Here is a 25,896-nt window from a genome sequence, read left to right as displayed (position 1 = left end):
GTTGAAAGCAATGGTATGCTATGTTGGAAGTAAAATTATTCTAGTCATAACTAAACCTGCACAGAGGAAAGTTCTAAAAGCTATTTTCTGCATCTATAGGCTAGTGATGCTGCAACATGGCATTACATTTTTTTTGCATTATGCATGCTGTTTTCAGTTTTTATTTCTTTATGCAAGTGTTGACATTGCTAACCATTACAACAGCATCTGCTGCAGGAAGATTGATCTCTACTGGGTTTTGGTGGATATTTGTAACGACCACCCCTGCCATCCCCTCTGTCTACCGTGCATCCTCCCCGGAGTACTAGTTATGTTTTGTTGTTATTGCTCTTATTACATTCAGTCCTGTCCTGTGTTATAGTCAAGCTACAAGTCCTCTACCTATCTCTGTGCTATCAGCACCAGAGCACTGTGAACAGGTGTTTCCAGTTGCCTTGTTAGTATGGTATTTAGCCAGTGTTGTTCAAGGACTGTTTGTGGATTATTGTTTCATGTGCCGTTTCTAAGCTTGAAAAGTCTTTGTTTTGGACTATTTTCCATTAAATTATTGTTGATTGCACTTGCCTCTGCTTCCTACCTAAGAAACGTTACAGAATAATCCACCGCTATGGAGGCAGCTCAACAAGAGGATTTTTCTGGGGCTCTTGAAGAAAGAGACAGGGTGTTGCGTCAACACCACGACAAGCTGGCTAACCTAGAGGTAGCCATGGATGAGGTTTTGCATAGGCTACGACGCATGGACACTACCAGTGCTACCGGCTCACTCAGTTCTCCTTCCCAGTCTCCTGTCGTTGTGCCTACTGGTAGTCACAGCGGAGCCGACCTGGCCCTGCCCGAACGATATGATGGGCACCCTGAGCGTTGTAGGAGCTTCCTCCTACAATGTGATCTGTACTTTACGCACCGCGCCAGCTCCCGTCTATCAGATAGAGCCAGGGTTGCTACTGTAGTCTCAGTGTTGACAGGCAAGGCTCTAGAGTGGGCTACCGCTCTATGGGAAGGTGAAGGACCCGAACTCGACAACTATCGGGACTTTGTGGAGCTCTTCAAGGCGGTTTTCGATCATCCAGCGGTGGGCAGAGAGCGAGGCGACCGTCTCCTTCATATCCGTCAGGGAAGCAGGACGGCGGCGGAATATGCACTAGAGTTCCGCACTCTATCATCAGCCAGCGGCTGGAACGACACCGCCCTGCTTTCGCTGTTCCGAGACGGACTACGAGACGAGGTTAAAGTGGAGTTAGCGTGTAGGGACGACGAGGCCACTCTGGACCAGCTTATCGCAATGGCCACCCGTTTGGATCGTCTGTTACGTGCTCGTCGGAAACCTGCAGGCCGCACTCCTCTAACCCCAGTCACCCCCCCCTTCGACGAGCCCATGGAGATGGACTCAACCCGCCTGTCACCAGGAGAGAGGAGACGCCGCTTGACTATGGGTCTGTGCCTTTACTGCGGGGAAAGCGGACACCTGGTCTCTCAATGCCATCATCTACGCGGTCCTCAGCGCTCTCAGAAGGCTTCTCCTTCCTCGCCCCCAACGGTAGGACTCACTCTCTCTGGTCTCACGTTATCCAAAAACGTCCTTACCTTTAACGTTGCCCTGATTGACTACCCCGCCTTGAGTCCTATAGCGGCCTTAATAGATTCGGGGGCAGCAGGGAATTTTATTGATGAAGGCCTGGTGCGCTCGTGGAGCATGCCAGTAGAAGCTTTGTCTGTCCCTATCCCGGTATTGGCTGTGGATGGTAGACCCATCGGCAGCGGTAAGATCACAGAGCGCACCACACCATTAACTATTAGACTGGGTGACCATCACACAGAACGGCTCAGGTTGTATATTATTCCATCTCCTACCCATCCTGTTGTGCTGGGTATGCCCTGGTTGGTGAAACATAACCCCACCATCTCCTGGCAAGATAGATGTGTGTCGCAATGGTCACCCGCCTGTGCTTCTAGATGCCTTTCTGTGCCCATGTCTATATAGTCCACTTCCATTGAGAGTCCTGATGAAGCGGTGGTCTTATCGGAAGTTGTACCACCGGAATACACTGACCTGCAAGAGGTGTTCAGTAAGAAGAAGGCCTCACATCTGCCTCCGCACCGCACCTGGGACTGTGCCATTGACCTCCTCCAGGACACAGAGTATCCACGGAGCCATGTCTACCCCCTTTCCATAGCAGAAACCGAGGTCATGGAAAAGTATGTAGCCGAATCCCTAGCACAGGGATACATAAGGCCCTCCACCTCACCAGTCTCTTCCAGCTTTTTCTTCGTCAAGAAGAAGGATGGGGGGCTCCGTCCTTGTGTAGATTACCGCGCTCTTAACAACATCACGGTAAAGTACAAATATCCGTTACCTCTCATACAATCTTCCATCGAAAGATTACACGGTGCCAAGTACTTCACTAAGTTAGATCTACGCAGTGCGTACAATCTGATCAGGATCAGAAAAGGGGATGAGTGGAAAACAGCCTTCAGCACCACTTCGGGTCATTATGAATACATGGTGATGCCCTATGGTCTGTCGAATGCTCCCTCTGTGTTCCAAGCTTTTGTCAACGACATATTCAGGGATTTACTCTGCTCATGTGTTCTAGTGTACATCGATGATATACTCATCTACTCACCCTCATATGACTCCCACGTGCAGCAAGTACGAGAGGTGCTGAAACGGCTGTTGCACCATCATCTGTATGTGAAAGCGGAGAAGTGCCTCTTCCACACAACGTCTGTGGCCTTTCTGGGCTACCAACTGACAGACACCGGGCTGGACATGGCTGTTGACAAAACGGAGGCGGTAAGAACCTGGCCGGTACCCACTACTATAAAAGGGTTACAACGATTTCTGGGTTTTGCTAATTACTACCGGCGCTTCATCAGAGCATTCAGCACGGTGGCTAATCCTCTCACCAGTCTGTTAAAGGGGAACTCGCCGCGCTTGAAGTGGAATGACAGGGCAAGGGCGGCCTTCACCGCTCTGAAGGATCGCTTTGCCACTGCCCCGATACTCAAACACCCGGACCCAGATCTCCCTTTCATCGTGGAGGCGGATGCCTCCGAAGTAGGACTCGGGGCCGTCCTCTCACAGAGACAAGGCACGCCACCCAAGTTGTTCCCTTGTGCCTTCTATTCCAGGAAACTCAACCAAGCGGAACAAAACTATGATGTGGGAGACAGAGAATTGCTAGCGATCGTGGATGCTCTCAAACACTGGAGGCACTGGCTGGAAGGGGCCCGATGTCCGTTCCAGGTGTGGACAGATCATCGCAACCTGGCCTATCTGAAGGAGGCCTGGCGGTTGAATCCCAGACAGGCTAGATGGGCTCTTTTCTTAACCCGCTTCGATTTCACAGTCACATACCGACCAGGCACAAAAAATGGGAAGGCCGATGCGCTATCGCGCATGCACGACGGAGAGGAGAGGCACGTTGTGGAGACGCCAGTGATACCCCCCTCGCGCATCGTCGCACCCATCCAGTGGGAGGTGGATACGGAAATACAACAGGAACAGGTGAGACACCCCCCACCTCCTAACTGCCCTCCGGGGCGTCTCTATGTTCCAGAGACCTATAGAGATCAGCTTTTGGTCTGGGCACACACGTCTCCTGCCACAGGCCACCCAGGCATTACGCGCACCTTGGGCACGCTACAGGCAAAATATTGGTGGCCCCAGATGCCCCAGGACGTCCGCCAGTATGTCTCTTCCTGTTCGGTGTGCGCACAAAGCACTACACCAAGACACCTACCCTACGGTAAGCTGCAGCCCTTACCTATCCCACAGAGACCCTGGTCCCACCTGTCTGTGGACTTCATTACTGACCTCCCCGTATCTAAGGGTTCGACAGTCATCCTGGTAATTGTAGACCGCTTTTCTAAGGCCTGTAGACTGGTTCCGTTTCCTAAATTGCCCACAGCCATGCAAACAGCGGAAGCATTGTTCACATATGTGTTCCGTATCTACGGATTGCCCGAAGAGATTGTGACAGACAGAGGTCCTCAATTTACGTCACGTGTATGGAAATCTTTCATGGGAAAACTGGGGGTAGCCGTCAATCTAACATCTGGTTATCACCCACAGTCAAACGGCCAATCGGAACGGACCAACCAGGAAATAGGGCGATTCCTGAGGTCTTACTGCAGCTCTTGTCCAGGCGATTGGGCAGATGTGTTACCCTGGGCTGAAATCGCCCAGAACTCACTTCGCCACTCCTCCACTGCCCTGACACCTTTCCAGTGCGTTCTTGGTTACCAACCAGCATTGGCACCCTGGCACCGCAGTTCTGAGCAGGTCCCGGCTGTCGATGAGTGGTTTAGGCGCGCTGAAACTCTATGGAACGCTGCCCACACACGCCTCCAGCGTGCTGTCCGACGCTTCAAATCACATGCAGACCGTCGCCGGGGCGACGCCCCTATCTTCCAGCCTGGTGACAGGGTGTGGATTTCCACCAGGGACATGAAACTGCGCACCCCATGCAGAAAGTTGTCTCCCCGTTACGTTGGGCCGTTCCCCATCCTGCGGCAGGTGAATGACGTTTCCTTTGCGGTACAGCTCCCGGCACACATGAAACTCTCTCCCGTTTTCCATGTTTCCCTGCTCAGGCCGGCGGTAAGGGGTCCTCTTGATGCAACAGGGGGAGGCGCAGACCCCCCCGCTCCTTTGGATGTCGACGGTGAGGCAGCTTATGCTGTGCGTGACCTGCTGGACTCCCGGAGGCGTGCGGGGCGCCTGCAGTATCTCGTCGATTGGGAGGGGTTCGGGCCAGAGGAGAGGAGTTGGGTGCCCGCCTGCGACGTCTTGGATCCTTCCTTGTGCCACGACTTTCACCGTCGCCGTCCCGACCGTCCTGGCCCTCGCCGGCGTGGTCGTCCTCGCACTCTGCCCTCCTCCGCGGCTGGAGCCACTCCTTGGAGAGGGGGTGATGTAACGACCACCCCTGCCATCCCCTCTGTCTACCGTGCATCCTCCCCGGAGTACTAGTTATGTTTTGTTGTTATTGCTCTTATTACATTCAGTCCTGTCCTGTGTTATAGTCAAGCTACAAGTCCTCTACCTATCTCTGTGCTATCAGCACCAGAGCACTGTGAACAGGTGTTTCCAGTTGCCTTGTTAGTATGGTATTTAGCCAGTGTTGTTCAAGGACTGTTTGTGGATTATTGTTTCATGTGCCGTTTCTAAGCTTGACAAGTCTTTGTTTTGGACTATTTTCCATTAAATTATTGTTGATTGCACTTGCCTCTGCTTCCTACCTAAGAAACGTTACAATATTTCTCCACTTCTGTATAGTCCTGCATCCATATTTCAAGCCATCTTGCCTCCACTCATTTGGAATGGGAATTTCATACATGAGTATGTTAAGAATATTACCTTTCATTACATTACTACTTGGCCATATCTCCCAGACCTTTGTAACTACTAACACTTTCCCACATCCCTTTTTCCCTGGGCATTTTCACAATACTGACTATTGGATTAGTCAGCTGCACCAACAGCTCAACCACAAACTACAGTCACTCTGTGTTCTGTTTGATAGCTGCTGACAGTTCACTGGTGGAAGCAACTCCAAAGATGACTGAATATACAGAAAAAGGCTACTTAAAAAAAATAACCACTAAAATATTTTAAGTAAATTTTATCTGTAGTATCAGTTACAGTAACTTGCACTGTTAAACATAAAACAGATGCCTCTACTCCTTAGATATCATAAAGCATTTATTCATATTCCATGTTTAATATAAGATGGTGGTTTATTTGAAGGCTAGCACAGTTCATGCGTTTTCGGTGGTTTTACAGAAACGTTCAATTGTAATAAAGTTAAATATCAATGGTTTAACTGTTGTGCCTTATCTAGACATTCATACAAATAAATCATGAATATTACCACATTGGTGTTACCATAGCTAGGACACATCTAGTATAAAAAAGTTAATTTTAGCACAGACATTGCCAGTCAAGTCTTCCTCTAAGTTAATATAGTCTGGGTAGGACTTTTACCATTGCCAGATTGCTCCGGGTAACTGGGTTTGGAGCCATGATCACATCAATCAATCAAATGTATTTATAAAGCCCTTTTTACATCAGCAGTTGTCACAAAGTGCTTTTACAAAACACCCGGCCTTAAAGCCGGTCACATCACTGATCTGGCTGGAGTAAAGTATTTGGTAGTGAAGTTTAAAATCCAGAGAACTATAAAACAGTTGAGGCCCTCATGCACTCAGAGAAACCGTAATGGGAACTGTAAAGTGGGTAAAGAAAGTCACACCCCAAATTGTTCACCTTTTGTTGCCTTACAGCCTGAAACGAAAACATAACATCAGACATTTCTGTAAAGAAGAGGTTAGTAGAGATATTCAAAGAGACTGTGGAATCTGTGTAATAATGTAGTATTTTAAATGTATTATGAAGGCATGATGATCTTTGCTAGGTAGACATGCCCTTCAATGCATATATCAGCTTTTAACCAGCTTTATAGTGAAAACATTTTGGAACATTCTTTGAAAAAGGACAACTCTACTGAATTATTCCAATAAATACAGAATGTATCCACATAGTATTAACTCAGGGTGGTGTTCACCCATCCAAATAGGGTATTTCACTCTTTTAATTTGAATACATTTTGTGGTTTAATTTATTGTGCGTTGCTGTGTGTAAATAAACTTGGGAAAGTTATGATTTTATGTGCTTTCATTTCTGTCTGTAAGGCAAAAAAATATGAACATTTTGAAAGGGGTTAGTGGTGGTACCGACTGTACTGGGATGTGTCTTCTATCCTACTGTGCTGACCATATGGTCAAAACTTGAATAAAGGACATACAGGATGCAAAGGGAATAATTTGGTACTTACCTTTATACAGTATACGCATTTGGAAAAATACTTTGTGTTGCAGAATGCACAATTCCAAATTGATCCCGAGACCTTTCTACTCTCCACAGAAGGTGAGATTGCTTGTTCTTTGTAGTTTTATGCAGTGTATATATAAATTCCTTATTCAAATCATTTAGGGTATTTATTTTTCTTATTGGGGTCAATCTAGGATACATGCCTTACTGAACTCCATTCGTCTTTACATACACGCACACACACAGCATCCATTTAGGCACTGGTAATTTAGTCACAGTGTTATATTCTATGCTAAAAAAATTATAATAAACCAATGGTCTCCATCCCAGGAATATACAGCTCCAGAAGAAATTAAGAGACAACTGCACCTTTTTCTTTCCTTTCCAAAAAAGTTGAAAAGGAAACATTTGAGTGAGGAACAGAACCGTTCAATTTGCAGTGGTCTCTTAATTTTAACCCTTCTGTTCCTCACTCAAAACATTCCTTTGCGACTTCTTTGAAAAGGAAAGAAAAAGGTGGAGTGGTCTCTTTATTTTTTGGTTTACTCTATTACTACTAGTGTCCTGTGTTGAAGTGTATCTGTAGTGAGGGGCGAGAGAGTGGTTCGAAAGGTTTACCACCTAAAAGGTTACCGGGGGACAGCTAGGGAAATGAGTGCAAGGAATGTAACCTTAGATTATACACTCACCTAAAAGATTATTAGGAACACCTGTTCAATTTCTCATTGATGCAATTATCTAATCAACCAATCACATGGCAGTTGCTTCAATGCATTTAGGGGTGTGGTTCTGAATCTCCTGAACTCCAAACTGAATGTCAGAATGGGAAAGATTTAAGCAATTTTGAGCGTGGCATGGTTGTTGGTGCCAGACGGGCTGGTCTGAGTATTTCACAATCTGCTCAGTTAATGGGATTTTCACACACAACCATTTCTAGGGTTTACAAAGAATGGTGTGAAAAGGGAAAAACATCCAGTATGCGGCAGCCCTGTGGGGGCGAAAATGCCTTGTTGATGCTAGAGGTCAGAGGAGAATGGGCCGACTGATTCAAGCTGATAGAAGAGCAACTTTGACTGAAATAACCACTCATTACAACCGAGGTATGCAGCAAAGCATTTGTGAAGCCAAAACACGCAGAACCTTGAGGCGGATGGGCTACAACAGGAGAACACCCCACCGGGTACCAATCATCTCCACTACAAATAGGAAAAAGAGGCTACCAAAATTGGACAGTTGAAGACTGGAAGAATGTTGCCTGGTCTGATGAGTCTCGATTTCTGTTGAGACATTCAGATGGTAGAGTCAGAATTTGGCGTAAACAGAATGAGAACATGGATCCATCATGCCTTGTTACCACTGTGCAGGCTGGTGGTGGTGGTGTAATGGTGTGGGAGATGTTTTCTTGGCACACTTTAGGCCCCTTAGTGACAATTGGGAATTGTTTAAATGCCACGGCCTACCTGAGCATTGTTTCTGACCATGTCCATCCCTTTATGACCACCATGTACCCATCCTCTGATGGCTACTTCCAGCAGGATAATGCACCATGTCACAAAGCTCGAATCATTTCAAATTGGTTTCTTGAACATGACAATGAGTTCACTGTACTGAAATGGCCCCCACAGTCACCAGATCTCAACCCAATAGAGCATCTTTGGGATGTGGTGGAACGGGAGCTTCGTGCCCTGGATGTGCATCCAACAAATCTGCATCAACTGCAAGATGCTATCCTATCAATATGGGCCAACATTTCTAAAGAATGCTTTCAGCACCTTGTTGAATCAATGCCACGTAGAATTAAGTCAGTTCTGAAGGCGAAAGGGGGTCAAACACTGTATTAGTATGGTGTTCCTAATAATCCTTTAGGTGAGTGTATATTCATATTTATTTATCACTAACTACATATTGTTAGTAAATACATTTTATTGTAGATTACCATATTTTGGAAGTCCTTAATAAAGGTTAGCTACTCCTTTCGTCACAAGCCTAACCTTAAAATGTAGTGTTACTGGGTCCATCCAGACTGGTCAGAAACCCAGAACTCAGGGATATAAAGTCTGGTCACTTCAACTTACATATTTTTGCCTATATCAGTTACCATAAGCGCCCATACGGTTTAGGTCGTTTAACACAAACCATACAGTAAAATGGCATGTGTTCCTGGGGCTACACAGAATGTTACAAAACCAATGACTCAGGGATGACAAGTCTGGTCGTTTAGACTTACCCATGTGTGTGTGATTATCAGTAGACCTACGAGCTTGAGTATGAAGATGAACGAGGAATGCTGTAATAATCTATATTCTAAAGTCATACAATTTATTCCAATCAAGTAAAAGTTACACAACAAAACAGTTAAAATACCAACACTATTCAACGTTCTCCCAACTAGTCTAACAGTCTACTAAGTATACCATAAGACACGCTATAGCACGAAGGTGTGCTTCTGTTAACGATAGACTCCTAAATATGACCACAACACACCATGTTGGGAGGTCACTTTAACAATGACAAACTCCTAAATATAACTACAACAAAATGTGTTGGGAGGTCTCTTTAATGATGACAAACTTCTAAATATAACTGCAACAAAATGTGTTGGGAGGTCTCTTTAACGATGACAAACTCCAAAATATAACTGCAACAAAATATGTTGGGAGGTCTCTTAACAATGACAAACTCCTAAATATAACTACAACAAAATGTGTTGGGAGGTTTCTTTAACGATGACAAACTCCCAAATATAACTACAACAAAATGTGTTGGGAGGTCTCTTTAATGATGACAAACTCCTAAATATGACTACAACACAATATGTTGGGAGGTCTCTTTAACAATGATCCATAACCCGTACAGTACAAAAAAGAATATCAGACTATTCAGCCCTTTTATGGGGAACAGGGGAAATCCAAACACTACAGATAAATGTCTACAATATCATGCATTTAGTAACATTCCCGTTCACTCAGAGTTTTCCAGGTGAGCTCAGGAGGGTGGAGCTGATGGCCCACACCTGGCGTTTAAGATCTTTAGAAAACCAAATCGTCTTCCTCAACAGACATTTCTCATTACACTACATACCCTGCTGCAAAACCGCTCTGAACACACTTCACTGAAGCAGCACTCTGCACTTCAGTGAAGTCCAGTCTCTTGACCTGTACAAACAGCTGTTATTTGAGCAAAAAAAACATGAATTGACTATTTTCATGACAGAATTGAATGCATCTGAAACACAATAGTACCACATAGTAGTGTAACCTAGCTAGTCATCTTCACCTGACATTACTGACATCACACACTTGTGAGAGTGGTGGCTTATAGAGGTATTTGAGGGCTCCCAGAGGGCAGAGGCCAGAAGGGAAGGAAAATTAGTTAGAGAAAGTTACAAGCTGGAGGAGGAGGAACATAGCTCCCAAATCATTCCTCCCAAATCATCACTGGGAGGCCACCCCAGAGACAATGCTGCCTCCCCATAAAAGGGGTTTGTCCATTAAGTTTGATTTCACCCTAACCTTTATAAAACACCTTCCAGGGACCTGAACACACCCTGTGTCTGTTCCCTGTGTCTCTCCACATCACACCCGTCATAGTCTTAGGTTCGCACCGATAATCAAGCAACTTACAGGAAGGAGCAATATAATATTTTCCTGTTATTTTTCACATTGTCAGGTCAGGGATTTGACCCAACAACCATAAGATTGGTGACCAAACATTCTTAAACGCTAGGCTACCCGCCTCCTCAGTGATGCAACAACAGTACTACTGAATTGTATGGCAGTACTAACCATACTAATAAATAATGCAATACCAAGTTATATAATTTTTTTGTGGTACAATAGCAGTACCATGGTTTCAGTGGTGTACAGTGGGTATAGAAAATCACCACTCCCTTTCAAAATGTTCACCTTTTGTTGCCTTACAGCCTGAAATGAAAACACAAAACGAAACCCTCTGAGTTAATACTTTTTTGCTTGAATTACAGCCATTAGCCTCTTTGAATACATCTCTACTTTGCACACTTCAACTGTGCAATATTTACACATTCATCCTTGTAGAATGGTTAAAGCTCAGTCAAATTGCATGTTGACCTCTTATGGACACTCTTAAGTCATTCCACAGATTCTCGGTGGGATTTAGGTTGGGACTCTGACTAGGCCAGGACAAGGACATTCACCTTCCTAGGACATTCACATTCACAGAATGCTGCCACTGCCTTGCTTTACTGTAGGCATGTGTTTTGTGGGTGGAAAGATGTATTGGGTTTCTATCCGACATATCATTTTGCGTTTAGCCCAAGAAATAAAATGTTGGTTTTATGTGACAACAGCACCATTTGCCACTTGGCCTCTGAATTTACAATGATTAACAAGACTTGATGTTGCCTTTTTTGAGGAGTGTTTTGTATTTTTTTGCAATCCTGCCACAGAGGCACAGATTTGTGGAGCACTTGTGATGTTGTGTTCACATGCACACACTGACCAGTCTTTGCCTTAAAGGCCTGAAGCTCCTTCAAAGTTGCCATTGGCTCCTTGGTAGCCTCTGATCAGTTACCTCTTTGCCTGGTCATCCAGTTTGGAGGGACAGCCGTAGCTATGCAAAGTATGGGTGGTGCCATATACCTTCCACTTATAAATAATGGTCTAAGATCAGATGAGACCAAAATGAAACATGTTGGTCTGAATGCAAAACGATGTCTGAAACTGTGCTCCAAGGGATAGAAAAAACTTTTGCAATCCTTTTAAATCCACCCTCTGCCTTTTTCCACAACTTTTCTCCTAGATCTTTCGAAAGTACCTTTCCATTCATAGTGGATTTTGGCTATGAATTGTACTACTAACCAGTGGTGTCCTCTATGAACAACTGCTTTTATTCTGAACTAATTAAAGTCACTACTAATGATCACAGATGGAAGCCAATTACCTTGATTTGAGATCTGGAAGGTGGTTGGTTACACCTCAACCAGTTTGCAATTGCAGTTGTAAGCAGAGGGCTCACTTATCCAAATAGGGTATTTTACTGTTTCAATTTTTTATTCTTCACTTGGATATTACTGCATGTAACAAAAGCCAGAAAAAGTTGGATTGTATATGTTTTATTCAGATGATAGGGCAAAAAAAGAACATTTTGAAAGGGGGTGGTGACTATCTATACCCATTGTAGTATTAAAAACTATGGTGGGAAAATAACACATTCAATGCATTTTCCACGAAAATTTGGTAAACTGTCATGAAAGTTAGCTCACCTGCTAATAACCCCACTACACCCATTAAGGCTGCGGCATGCTGTGTCCTTTGTAGCCTTAGCGATCACTTGGTGTTCATCTTTCCTCAGATAGCTAACTCACCTCAAGATGTTTTTTTTGACAACCCACTGCCACATCTAGCAATCCTGAATCACTAGTCACTAAACGACAGCACTGAGCCAATCAGAAAAGGGGAGAATAAACCACCTGTAATTTCAAGACAAAAACCATGGTACTTTTTGATATGATATAGGTACCTCAACAGTTCCAAGGTATTGCAATTCATATTTTTTGTAAGGGTAACAACACAACAAGACCTGTTTTCAAGAGCAATCAGTTTTAGGGTCGTTACAATCAAACTAGTGATTGCTTGCCTCTACTGAACTTCACTCCAGGACCTTGGTTGAGGAACAATTTCCCCGGAAAGATAAGCCAGTTTTTAAGGCTTAAGGGGCCAGATATGCATTAACACTGTTGTTTACCATAATTTTGACATAAAGTAGTTCCAGTGCTCTTACCTGGTGGGGTCTTTAGTTTCAGAGAGGATCTCCAGCAGCTCGTCATTGGACAGGAAGAAGAATCGCGGAAAGTAAAGGCGCTTCTTCTCCAGGTACTCGTTGAGGCCCTTCAAGATCAACTCTAGGAACTCGTTTGATTTCTTTAACTTCTCTAGCACATTGTTGATTGCCACTACTGCCAGCACATGTTTGTCCTGTGAGAAAAGAACAATACAATTTTAAGTAATCTGGGCCTGAACCAAGGACACTCAGTATAGGAGTGTGATCCTAGGGAATCATTCCAACTCAAAAACTTTTTACAAAACAGGCCCTGATGTTTGAGTGTACTACCAGAACTCCCAAAATCTGCATTCAATCCTTCAACCAAACTGAAAACTACAATATAAAAGGCTTGTCCTGAGGCACACAGTAGAATTCAGGTCTGATCTAATCTTAGCTGTCAACTAATTTAATATGTCGGCTCAAGACTTCCCTGGAAGGCCTAAAGTCTATCTAATCTTCTGAGGTTAGATGGGAAATGCATGAGCACGGCTCTGAGGGATACTATCGTGCTGATATAATATGAGGAGCACTGAGACTGAGCACTGAGAGATAGTGCCTGAGAGAAACATGACTCATACCTTGACTGGGAGTTTCGACAAGTCTCTTGTTGATGACAGGGAAAAGTTTTTAATGTATCTATTTGACTGATAAGAGACAAAATTTACTAGGGGTCACATGTGGGATTGCCTCATCAGATGACAAGAGAAAATTGGGTTAGGGGTTGGGGGGGGGGTTTGATGCATTGATTTTGGTGCAAGTAATCATCAATTATAATTCATAAAACTTAAATTGAGAGATTTTGAATTGTGCAGTATATTGCAGAATTCAGATTTTGGTGGGTGAGATTTCAGGTGTGCTTACCTTACAGAATATCCTACACAATTATTGCCTTATATTCCTTGAGGGATTTCAAACCTCACTTCCTTCAGACTTAAATATTAATGCAAATCAGTCAGTATTTTTGTTATCTAATGTAGTCTTACGGTCTGAGATGTTGCCATTGCTTCACATAAGCTGCTGCAGCATGGGTTTGAATCCAGCCAACATCTACAGTGTGCGCCACAAATATTGTGACAAGGAATACTTTTTTGTGTTAGACACTGATCTAATAAATTCTATCAAATTAATTAAATTCCACTCTGTCTTCATCCATCCAACACCAACAAAAGTGATTTATTTAGGGGGGGCTAAAGCCCCCCTAAAATAGTGACGTCCCTGGTCTTAACGTATAAAGCCCTGCCCAATGACATTAGAGGCATTGATTAATTCTGCTGCTGCAGTCACCAGTCACCAGTGACAGCCACACATGCCCAAGTCATAACCCTTTCAACATATTTTCACAGATAATTTGGTATGCTAGTAACCATTTTTTCTTACAAACTTTCCTCTTGCCACCACTCTGAAATGTGTTAAACTTTGTCTTATCTGTTAATACCTTTCCCAGACCACTGTAGGCTATTTTAGGTACTGTAACCTAGCCTTCCTGTTAATTAGGCTAACTATTGGTTTGCACTTTGCAGAGTAGCTGCTAAAGTTTCAGTGAAAAGCCCTAAAGCCCTCTACAGATGGTAGTGGCCCACACACTCACGCTACCTTCTGGAGTGTGCTGATCAGTTGCACAGTTGTTTATTTCTTAATTATTCTGAGAATTCTTTGGTCATCTACTGTAGATGTTTGCTTGAGCTTACAGGCTTTTTGCAATTTCCTCAACTCACCACAGCTTTTTTCTAAATAATTGATATTCCTAAAGGTTTTGGCTTTATGTTTAAAAAAAAAATCCAGACGTCTCCACATAATTAAGGCTTTGACTGCGCTCAGGTTGAAAGACACAAATAGTATACTCCAAAGGTAAATGCAAATTCTAGAGTCATCACTAGACTAGGCTTTTTTATACACAAATGCACAAATGGGATGCATATTAGCTTTTATTTCAGTTACACCTGACAAATTAGAAGCACCAGTTAAGACAATTTATCCAATATTTTGGTTCCCTGAAATTGCAGAACTGTGTGTAAAAAGTGTGTAAATGGTGAAACCATTACAAAAATACACTTAACAAAGGATTAGAATCTATAATTTACCCCGTAGTAGCTGTTTGAATAAAAGTCTAGACTTTTGGAGTGCCAAAAGAAGAAAAATAATAATTGCCCCAACACTTACGGATGGCACTGCCCACAAAGCACACTCCCACCTCCTGTCTTTCCCACCGAAACTCTTTCCAAAATAGCATAAAATTACAAAAATACATACCCATTCGACGAAAATAATTATATATTTAAAATGAACTGTTTTTGGAAAAGGTCAACGAACACAACAGTTTTTTTTGACATGGTGGGGTTTTGTGCAATTTATTTCAACCTACACCAATGTAATTTTGCTTTCATATGTTTTTCTCCATTTTACTGTAATTAGTGAGCTTGAATAGGACATTTGTTTTCAGCACATTTATTTTCTCTGTCTGATAAAAACATTGGATAGTTATCTTGTATCTCTTAGCAGCTGACTTATGGTGAGCAATATATTTGGACATCAAATCGAAAAACAAAATCCTAGTATCTAATCACAATACATGGATCATGAGAATTGCAGTACATATTATACCAGCACCTAAGCATTGTGATAACATTGTGTTGCGATAATATATAGAGGACCATGGCAATTCCTAGCCTTAGATGATAGGGCATAGAAGACAATTGTATTTGATATAGTATCACAAATTTTCCTAAGTGTTGTACTCAAGTGAATGATCTTGAGGGTGGATGGGGTGGTGCCAGATGGGGGAATTTAAAACATGCTTTTATTCTTTAATCATCTACTCCTGAACTGACAAAAAGTATAGAACACACCCAGCATCTTGAAAGAGATAATAACAGCATTTTTCCTCTTCCCATGATTACTATTGATTTCCTAATACCGGTGGTGCCTGAAGTTGAGGCAGTGGCTGGAAATTGAACTTTAACAATGTCTTTCATACCAGAATAAACATTTTCTGAAAACTGTCTCTAAAGGCATGTGATAAAAAAGCGGTAAAAAGCCCCCCATCTCACTAAGCCTTCTTAAAATCACCTTTTGTAACCATGAAAAGGAGCATTTTCTCCAAAAAACAGGACTTGCCAGCTCTCACAATCAGACTCAGTTTACTAGTACATCCTTTGGTAAAGCACAAGCCAATAAAGGGGTCATTTCTATTCTGCGAACAGAAAGGCTTTGTGAGGAGCAAGACACTAAATGGATAACGTTGTCATTGTGTGCAGTGTGTCGGTGTAGTCTTTATTCGTCAAACAGATTCAATCCTTTAGCATATTTAACAGCCTATAATAAACCATTTATAAATCAAAGCTTACTGAACAGTTTAAATTTCATTTTCATTGTTGTGCAAATATTGCTCAAGAATATATGCATGATGTGACCAGCACAAAAACACTGCAACAAAACTGCAGTTAAAAAAACATTTTAGAACACTGTTTATCCATATGTTGCTAGTGGGGTTTTCACTGCATTTTTCTGTTGTTTCAGAAGCTGCTTTAGATGATCTAAAGCAGCTTCAGGAGAAATGGTCTAAATGTCGGCCCATATTCATATATTTAAGGGTGAAGTGTCTGAAGTTAGATTTGACTGTGTGCACCTGGCATGATATGGCTAGCAGCAATGTCAGCTTGTAAGTTACATGTAGCTAGATACTAGCTGTTTCAATACCAGGCAATAGTCCTCTTCCTAGTGTTGCCTGTAGCAGTAACAAATGGGGAGCTCTCCTTCAATTAAAACTAAGGCTTTTGAATCAATACATGCCTGATAAAGATGCATAAGACAAGAATCATTGGGTTGGCCAAACTGTCCAGTTTAGCAAAACGCACCTTGCCCATCAAATTAGAGAATATTTTTGATTTTTTGTTAGCCTACATAGATCTGATTTTGCCAAAAAAGTCGCACAGTACAGTTGTGTCAATGTGAATCGGGTGGCTGAATAGCGACAATTCCCGGGGTTTCCGCCCAGTACGGTGCAGATAGGCTTAGGTGAATAGGTGGAATGTCTCTTAGAGCTGCCTTTTCTTGTCATTCAGCATTCAGTAGCGTTGTCTTGCGCCAGGAAATTCCATTAAGGATGCTGGCCGAGAAATGTACTCCCATTGCACATTACTTCCTGATTAAGCGGCCAGTGTGATAACAAGCAGAACGTGCATTGGAGAACAGATTTTTCACAGACTCTGAAAAACCTGCTGTGGAGTTGTTGAGAGGAGGCAACGCCATGATTGTACGTTAAATATCACAAAGTCAAATCAAAAGGAAGCACAATTGGGTAAAAATGTAAAGACTTTTAGTGTATGAGGCCAGTTCCATAGTGGGTGCCCATCATATAATTTAAATAGTGTACAAGAGCTGTCATAAAAAGCTTGTATTAAACAACAAATAGTCAATTAAAGTGATAAGTGCAATAAAGGCATAAGGGGACTATACTAGGACTATACTAGAACTATTATGGGTGCGGATGGTGGGCTTAGAGGCCGGTATATATTGTTTTTGCCCTGACATTTTCTAGTTAAACATTAAGCTAGATCACTGAAACACAGTCTTGTATAACCTAGTCTCCGTAATATGCAAACAGACACAAATATAACAACACTGACACACACAGCAGCACACTGTACTGCTCCTCTCCACCTTCTCTACCTCCTCCTCCTCCTCAATCTCCATCGCAATTGTGCATTGCCATCGTGCTGCTCTAAATTGTGGGGTCAAAATATTTCATCCTGAGAACAAAGGAGGAACAGAATCAGTTGGCGGGAGGGGGGGGGGATTCATAGCCAGACAAGAACTCTCACTGTTGGGCATACCTGACAGCTCAATCACAATTAGTTTTAGTTCAGCACACTGACTGGATGAAACACTGACTGGAAAGAAAAAATACAAAAATCAAGGTTCTGCATCTGAGGGCAAGCTGGGCGTTACCAAGGCTTAAGCGTGTAAGTATAATTAAAAGGAAGCAGGTCCATGGAAGCATGTCTGTTCAATTAATATAGAGAGGTTTAATTGAGACATTAAAGCAGAGTGTAAATAATGACTGAGACACCTGAGATATGCAGTGAGGCTGTATTACAGTTCATGGATCTTGAGCACACCCGTGTGGTTGGTTTTTGTTGAAGTACTTTGAAACATGGATTTACCTGCTTATTTGACCTCTGTATGCAGAATTGGATACTGAGATTCCCCCCCAAAAATGGTGTGGAAAAAAACAATCACAGTCCCAAATAATACCTAAAACATTGCTTAATAATACTGAATAATAATGATAATCTGATTCATTTAACTGAACATAGATTTGAGTTTGGGTTCTTTGGACCAATTTTAGGGTATTGACTGTCTGTGACTATAAAATTTTGACTATAAAATTCTGTCTTGTGCCATGGGGTAGTACTTTTTACACCCTTATCATCACAGCAGACAGAACAATTTTTCATTTTAGCTCATATCCTGCAATTCAATACATTTTTACATGACAAATGCAAGGTTCTTATTCTCCACCATTATATCAATCAATGTGAGCCGGTTCTGAACGGTTAGATTGTGGCATTATATAAAGCTATTAAAATAAAATAATTTGAAACTGGAGTATTTCTATCCTGAAATGTATTTATTTAAAAAAAATAATTATGGAAAATTATGGAACTCTAATGACCCAGTTTAGGAACTTCGGCTGAAGTGTGCCCCATATATTGCTATTATATAGCAACAGTAGAAAGACAAACTGCATTTTCTTGCAAAATGAGTTAACAGTGTTAATATAGTGATCTGCTTGACACTGCCTCTGAAAATAAGCAGGGTTGGTCCAAGGATGAGAACCAGCCTCCTCGCTTAAGAGTCTAAACTTTCAAAGCTGCTGTTGCTTTTGCTACTTATATGAAATGCTCCTCTCGGAGAAGTTGCTTGTCTCTGAAAAAAACACCCTTCTATCAGTGCACATAACATCTCATCCCTCACATCACACAAAAAGACAATGCGACGGGAGACTCTGTCCCTTTGCGACCTCATTTTCTTTGTGACTCCACCTGGCCTGCTCCTTCCAGACAAAATCCATAATATCTATTTGATGGGGCAGTCAGACGGGCTTTCTGGAGGACGCTGGGCTGATATTGATGATGCGACTCATTTCGGGGTCTGCTGAGGACACCCATTATCCTGCGCAGAGACTCTGGGGTGGGGCTGCTGGTGTGACTGTGACCACATGCGCGTGTACTTGTGCATGCGACAGCAGAGGCCGGCGCTTATTAAAACAAATGGGGCCACCATAATAACCAGACTAGCCTCTTAATCGATCACACAGTGCAGGCAGGCAGGCATGCACTACACAACCAGCAGAGACACAAGGAACGGGGAAGTGAACGCTCTGAATTCATACAAAGATAGCAGAAAGTGTGCTACTTTATACATTATAAGGAGCCAACACTATAAATCCAATCCGGTAAAAGAGGAATGTGTAGTTTTTTCGAGAACAAATTGAACTTCTGAATTCTTTAAATGTAGCCATTGATTCTGGAACTACAATAACAATATCAAGATCAGCCATGCCATAACCCGTAGCCTTTAACAGGACAACGCGAGGACAACGCTTTGTTACTTACAAATGCGTGATTGTTGATTTATTTGTTACCACCTACCATTGAAACCTGCGTTATGGTGTCTCTCCATGTCTTGTCGACAGCAGTGAAGCGACGACCTTCCTCTGGCATTTGGGCCATGATGTCTGGGGAGCTAAAGATGGGCTCCAAGTAGAGCCATGTGGACTGCACCTTCAGCCACTCGTCCAGGATCTCCTGTAACAGCAGAAGTTTGCCTTCCCATTCCCTGATGGACGGATGGATGATTGGAATACATCAGGGTCACGTTCATTTGGGCACAAAATGCTGGCAGGCATACTCACATCTTTAAAGGGGCACTGTGTAGAATCCTGCCTCTGACGTTTACAAGGCTAAATTTAAATAATACCGCAACTTGTCTCCTTCCATTAACAAACGACAGTGGAATAGTATTAGCTATTTAAAACATTCCCTTCAGATGACTCCTGGTCATTTATGCTAGTAGTAGAGTAAAAATCTTACATACAGCCATTTAAAAAAAACATGGGTGCTTGCTGGGCTAATGAGATAGGCTTGCAAAGAAGAGCACAGAACCTACTCCAGATTATATATGTTCGGTATGTTTGGTACCTAGCGAATTTTATCTTGGGTTTGACGCAAAAGATTAATTCCTTTTTAAGTCAAAACTTTGTTTTGGAATAAGCATTGACATTATAAAAAAGTCACACTACTTTTGAACTGGTTAGAGATACATACTGGAAATCAATTACAAGGAAATTATTTTTGCTTGATCGGATAGAGAGGGACAATGGAAAGCCTTTTCAGTGATAACATTTGTCATCTGTACTCTAATGGATTTTTTAAACTAGTGGCTTTGAATCCTGATTATATTTGGTATCCGTGGTTTATGAAACATCACAGCCCTTTATATTGCTCTAATTGCGTTAGTAACCAGTTTAAAAAAAGTTTATAACCACATTAAGGCCTCTAAGGGGTTTGTGATATATTGCCAAATAAGGCACTATGGTTTGGTATATGGTCAATACACCACAGCTATGTCCTGTCTTCAGGCACTCTGCAATGCGTAGTGCCTAAAAACAGCTTTTAGCTGTGGTATATTGACCATATACCACCCCCACCTGTGCCTTACTGCTTAACTAAACAAGCACTGTTCTGAACAAATCCACATTGCCATACATATACCATGAAAGCAGTGCCATACATATACCATGAAAGCAAAGAGCCCCCCCCCACCTGATCTCAGCCTCAAAGGGAATGATGAAGGGCGAGCCCCGCATTGTCTGGGTCTTAACAATGTGGTCGTCCAGCAGCATCTGCACCTCGTCCACCGATGACAGGATGGACGTGCCCGTCTCGCGGTAGGGCAGCAGGTCAAACTCCATGTCGCCCCACTCCAGTGCCATCTTCTCCATGGCCTTCTCCAGGGAGTGCTCCTTGCTGGCCGCCTCACTGACGCCCTCGAGGCTGGCCAGGTGGGCCTCGAGGTGCATCGGCAGGAAGCGGGCCACGCAGGCGCCCTCCTCAGTTGGACGCAGAGGAAAGCCCACCACGGCAGACATGGCATCCCAGTGGCGGTCACGCAGCCCCGGGTTACACAGCACCTTAGGTCGGGGGATTGGGTTACTGCTACAGCCATTTATAGTGCATGAGTCACCAAATGGCCAGGCCCAGTAGACAGGCAGGTAGCCCATCCCTGGGCCGACAAAATGGAGGAAAAAAAACACATTTGTCCTTGAGTAAGGCAGTTTACCCCAATTGCTCTCGATGTGCCCGGTGTTCGGCCTCCACTCGAACTCAGAGGATTGTGTTAAAAGCAGAGGTGGCATGAATGCGGATGCCTGATATCGATGGCTAAACTGAATTGTAATATAGGGAACTGGTTGCCACTTAGGTCATGTGCAGTGCCAGGTCAAACTGAGGGGATAGGTTTATTTTTGTGTTGCTGTTGCGTTTATGTATAGTCATAACAGGAATGGGATCTTTATCGTGCTACTGCTGAGGAAGAGCTGTAAAGGTTCACTGATGGGTGAAGCATGTCGGCCTATCCAATACTACAAGAATACAATTAACCCATTGTTGGTTACTGACAGAGGAATGAATCATTACATAAATCACAAGGCTCTGTATGCGGTGGTAGGGACTGACCAGTGATACAGCAACATCTGAGCTTTGCATGAATTTTCTCAGTCCCAAGACGTGTGTTCAAAACATACCGTACAGACCATGTATTTAGAACAAAGCATATTCGTAGAGTCCAACATGTGACAAGAATTATCTTGACTGTACCGCTGTGGGCGGACTAGCGGAAGTGGACTAAGTACCTGTACTATGGGGATGTGCTCCTTAAAGGCCTCCACCTCAGCCCTGACGCTGCTGGTGATGTGCAGGGCCTTGGGTGTGTCCACGAATCCCTTCTCCAGCTTGTACAGAGCTCGCCAGTAGTTGCCCACATCTCCCTCCACCTTGTCTGGGTTGACCCCAGACAGTGGACCGTGGATCCACTTCTGGTGCTGGCTCTGGAACATGGTGGCTGTCTCGTAGAGGCGGAGGAAGGGCAGCAGGCGGTCCTGGACCTTTTTTCGCAGTGGGTATTGGGATAAGGGCCAGTTGAAGGCCTCTGCCTCCTGGTTGAAGCACTCAATCTGTCGGGGGGAAGAGGGGAGAGGAGGTGGAGACGTAGGTGTCAAGGCAAAAAGTGACTGTGGGCAACATGGGAAATTACAGCGTTAGCAAAAGAAAGCCATCATTTATTAATTGTCCAAAACTTTTATTGTCAGTGCAAAAACGTTTTATCAAAACAGTGCTCCACAAGGGTGTTTGTTATTGCAGATATTGGTTTTCTTTAACGCTGACAAAGCATTCCGGCTGTGCCCATATCCACATCAGCCGGACACTAGAGAAGCTGCCCTCCCTCTGCACACACATCTTCACTGCGTTGTCAAATACCGTCTCTGCTGCCCTCTACGGCCATTTTAAAGAAATGACAAGAATCCATTATTGTCCAAAGTAATTTACAGCTCTAGCCCCTCGTCTTAAAGCCGCTTCCTACACAAACCAATCCTCCTCACCTTCTCCATTGCTGTGTCTAGTTTGGAATTGAGGGTCTGGGCCTTTTTCAGGTACTTGCTGAGCTCAGACAGGTCCCCAAAGGAGAAAAACTCCTCCACCTGCATGGCATAGCTCTCCAGATCCTCCATAAACCTCTCGCATCGCAGCTAAAAAAATTAAAGAAGGAACTTAGAGGTGAGAACCATGGGCTGTAGGGGACAGTTAACAAGTTACTTGCAAAACTTGTTTTCAATAATAAATAAATACTATAAGCCTTTGACTGTGATCAATATATAACATGGAAGTTGTTAATGACATTATGCAAGAAACCTATTATAAGTTATCTGTGCTGAGTTTCTTCCCTTTGTCTTTTGAATGAAAAGTACTGTTCATCAATGTTGTGAGGTGAAGGAGATTTAGTTGTTTTACTTTAAGATTTTTTGGTTTGTTTTTCAGTGTATAAAGGTTTAGTAGGACAAGGCAGATTATCAGGGTCATGTACATTAGCAATCTCATGAAAACTGAGTCAGAAAGGGAGGAACTACTCCAAAGATTTGCACAGTAGACGTTGCATGATTTCAAACCCTGGTTCTTTGTTTATAGAACCAGGGTTACGTCGGTAAGCCCCGGTAGCGGCAAGACGTGGTTATGAAAAACAGACAACAAATTTGGCTTTTAAATGACTGAACATTATGACCCCATTTGCCTGATGAAACTCATAATTTATAAACACTGCCAATAACAATTAGTTTGATATGAAATAGGATTAAGGTTAGTGAAATAATATTACATTAAATACATTAAAAGCCCACACTTAGTAAATAGTAAAAAAATTGTCCACTGATAACTTTTAATATCTTTTACATTTTGTGGTTGGGGAAGTTAGGGAACCCAAGGACCTAGTTCAGTAATAAACACACAGATAGTAGTTTTCAGTTGCACAATGTTTTGCTACAGTGTGCAGTAATAAATACATCCCATATGGTTAGTGTCACATCCACTGTTGCTCTACACTCTGACCTTGAGGCCACTCTGGAACTGTTCCGTCATCACTTCGGTGATCTGCTGGTGCTCCTCGAAGATGGAGGCCATGCGTATTTGCCAGTGGAAGGTCTCCTGGTTGAGGCGCATGTCAACAGGGGAGAATTTGACATAGTCCACTAGGAAACACAAACGGGTCTTGGACTCTGACAGCCTCCTCTCCAGTAAGGGCATTTCCATCGTCTTCACCTTGTCTACAAACAACTAGTAAAGTGATAGAGAATAAGAAAAATTGCAGAAATTCTAGGAATTGGAAACTATTCATTGTGATGGTAATTGTTATTTACAGATTTATTTGCTGATATTCGCGAGGGGATTAATCGAAAATTAAGGTAACCATTTCAAATACAGGATTAAAATGGAAACCACTTGGTATGGTGAGTATTGTTAAATTGACTATCTATTTAACAGGGACTGCAGACAACAGTTAATTCAGACACTGCTGAAGAGTAAAAGACCTGGATTTAGTTAGACAGCAATTTTTCATCCACTTGTTTTAATGAATCCCAAAGAAAGTGACTCCAAATAGTCAACCCTGAAAAAATGTAAGACAACCGTATAAAACGCACTGAGCTGTAGCGAAAGCTCTGTCAGAAACACCAGCCAGGGGACTCACAACAGCCCCACAACAACCTGTCATGGAAGTCGTAATGACCATTCAGGACATAAAATTCAACTCACATGGGACTCGTGAAATAATAAACAGAAAAGCCAGATTAGTCATAATACACATGGCGGCGGTGCCGGGTGTGACGGATGACCTTACCTTGAGCTCCATCAGTCCCTGCGTGTTGGGAGGGGTGCTCAGTGCCTTCTCTGCAATCTTCTTAAATTCATCACAGAGCCTGCAGTGGCACACACGCACACACGCATGCACGCACGCGCACACACACACAGTCAAAGCTTATTAGCAAACTGGGCAACACAGCAGAACTCAAATGTCTGGTGAATGATAGAGCTAAAGTGACAACTAAATGGTATTTGGATTGTGAAGGTCAATAATTCATACAGAATTAAATTTTTTGTAAATGCAAGGTTAAAGAAAAAAAAGGTTGCTTTCCAGGGAGTGTTAGAGTACACGAAGTGGGGTTAGCTATGGTCTTGCACTCAGTTTGGGACTTCCACTTTACAGAGCAGTTTTTGGAATGAGTGCCACCACATGTGATGGATGTTAACTTGAGCATTGTTGAGATCTAAGGCTGATTTAGTGCAAATGGGAATCTATACAGGGTGAGAACTTACTTCTTGTTCATTTCCTGGTGGTCTTCCAACATGCGTGTGACCAGCTGATGACGCAGTCCCTCAGCACGCCTCAACAGGCCAAGGATTAACTCGTGGGAGTGCACTTCAAACATACCCAGACGCACCACCTGTATTACACATCAACAGTGTTTGGTAACAATGTTAATTGGCCAGTTCTCCATTTTACTAGGCTGGTTTCAGTATTGTTTCGGTTGTCTTGCCAACACAGTGTATTAGCGTGTGCAGGCTATGGTTATTTTTTATTTAAAAAGTCTTGCAATTGAGCCACCCATAACACCCATACATTTCCCTTTCTACTCATGACTTAACAATAAGCTTTGCAACAAGCGATTGAGGAATTAAATAGTTGAAAAACCTGCATGAAACTGGTTCTGTAATGTTAAGCTTAGCAACACTTCACTAAAGTCAATAGAAAGGCAGCAAAAACATTTTGTATCTCAAAATTACAGCAGTGAATTCTATCCTTGAAAGAAATGAGAAGGAATAGTCACATTGTGATGTTTTATGTGGCCAATATTACATTAAAACTTTGCCTCCATTTGTGTTTTTCATGTTGCTACATAGGGGTAATTTGTTAATCCTATAGCTTGTTCACCATCTTCTTTTCAAAACTGTCATCAAACATTTTCAAACCTGTTTTCTGATATTTCAGGCGGTGCTGTCATAGCACCAAACAGACCACCAAAGTCTAGATAAAAAAATCCCTCACATCATTGTCCCTTTGCAGCAGACATATGGGAAGCAAAAACAGAACCCCAATGTTGTATCATGTATAACTCAAGAAGCCTAAATGTCTTCAACAAAGACAATATGTTTTTTACATTCATTAGTTGAACATGCTTGGAAAATGTAGACCTACTTATTGCAATTCACTTTCAAAGTACTTCAAAGTACTACAAAGTACTTTTGTAGCACCTGAAGCCACACATTTATGCTTTAAAATTGATTATAACTAACAAAAAAACAACACAGTGTAGCTTTTGTTCCAAGGTAGATCCACACCTTGCTCGAGCTGTATTGGATCTCTTCAGCGAGTTGCTGGTAGCGGGAAACCTCCGACATGATCTCTGGGAAGGAGTGCTGCTCGCTTAGGAACTGCTCCACGTCCTCCTGAGCCTGCTGGGACACCAGGTGACTATACTTGTCGTAGATGCGCACATGTTCCAAGGGCCCGGTGCTCTCCTCCCAAATCACCCGTCTCACCTCTTCTTGCATGGCCCGTAGGATCTCTGGGAGGATGATGGGCTTAAGGGTGCCCCCGCTTTGGCAGCCCGGCTGGGGGAGAAACAGGTGGGGTGGACCGTGGATAATGAT

General features: G+C 43.0%; 1 protein-coding gene across 2 annotated transcripts in view; it reads right to left on the bottom strand.

The window, feature by feature from the left end:
• Positions 1 to 25,896, bottom strand: part of dnah7 (dynein, axonemal, heavy chain 7) — a 163,499-nt gene that overhangs the window by 123,035 nt on the left and 14,568 nt on the right. For both annotated transcript variants that reach the window (XM_010898809.3, XM_034286825.1), the window contains exons 12-20: positions 25,585 to 25,857; positions 24,562 to 24,689; positions 24,086 to 24,164; positions 23,299 to 23,523; positions 22,299 to 22,445; positions 21,552 to 21,872; positions 20,464 to 20,831; positions 19,291 to 19,477; positions 12,596 to 12,789 (exon numbers count right to left, since the gene is read on the bottom strand). In XM_010898809.3, coding sequence (XP_010897111.2) covers positions 12,596 to 12,789; positions 19,291 to 19,477; positions 20,464 to 20,831; positions 21,552 to 21,872; positions 22,299 to 22,445; positions 23,299 to 23,523; positions 24,086 to 24,164; positions 24,562 to 24,689; positions 25,585 to 25,857 — 1,922 coding nt within the window. The remainder of the gene's footprint in view (positions 1 to 12,595; positions 12,790 to 19,290; positions 19,478 to 20,463; positions 20,832 to 21,551; positions 21,873 to 22,298; positions 22,446 to 23,298; positions 23,524 to 24,085; positions 24,165 to 24,561; positions 24,690 to 25,584; positions 25,858 to 25,896) is intronic.

Source organism: Esox lucius, chromosome 16 (genome assembly GCF_011004845.1).
Source record: "Esox lucius isolate fEsoLuc1 chromosome 16, fEsoLuc1.pri, whole genome shotgun sequence".
In the NCBI taxonomy this organism is placed as follows: domain Eukaryota; kingdom Metazoa; phylum Chordata; class Actinopteri; order Esociformes; family Esocidae; genus Esox; species Esox lucius.
This window is presented reverse-complemented; position numbering and strand designations above follow the sequence as displayed.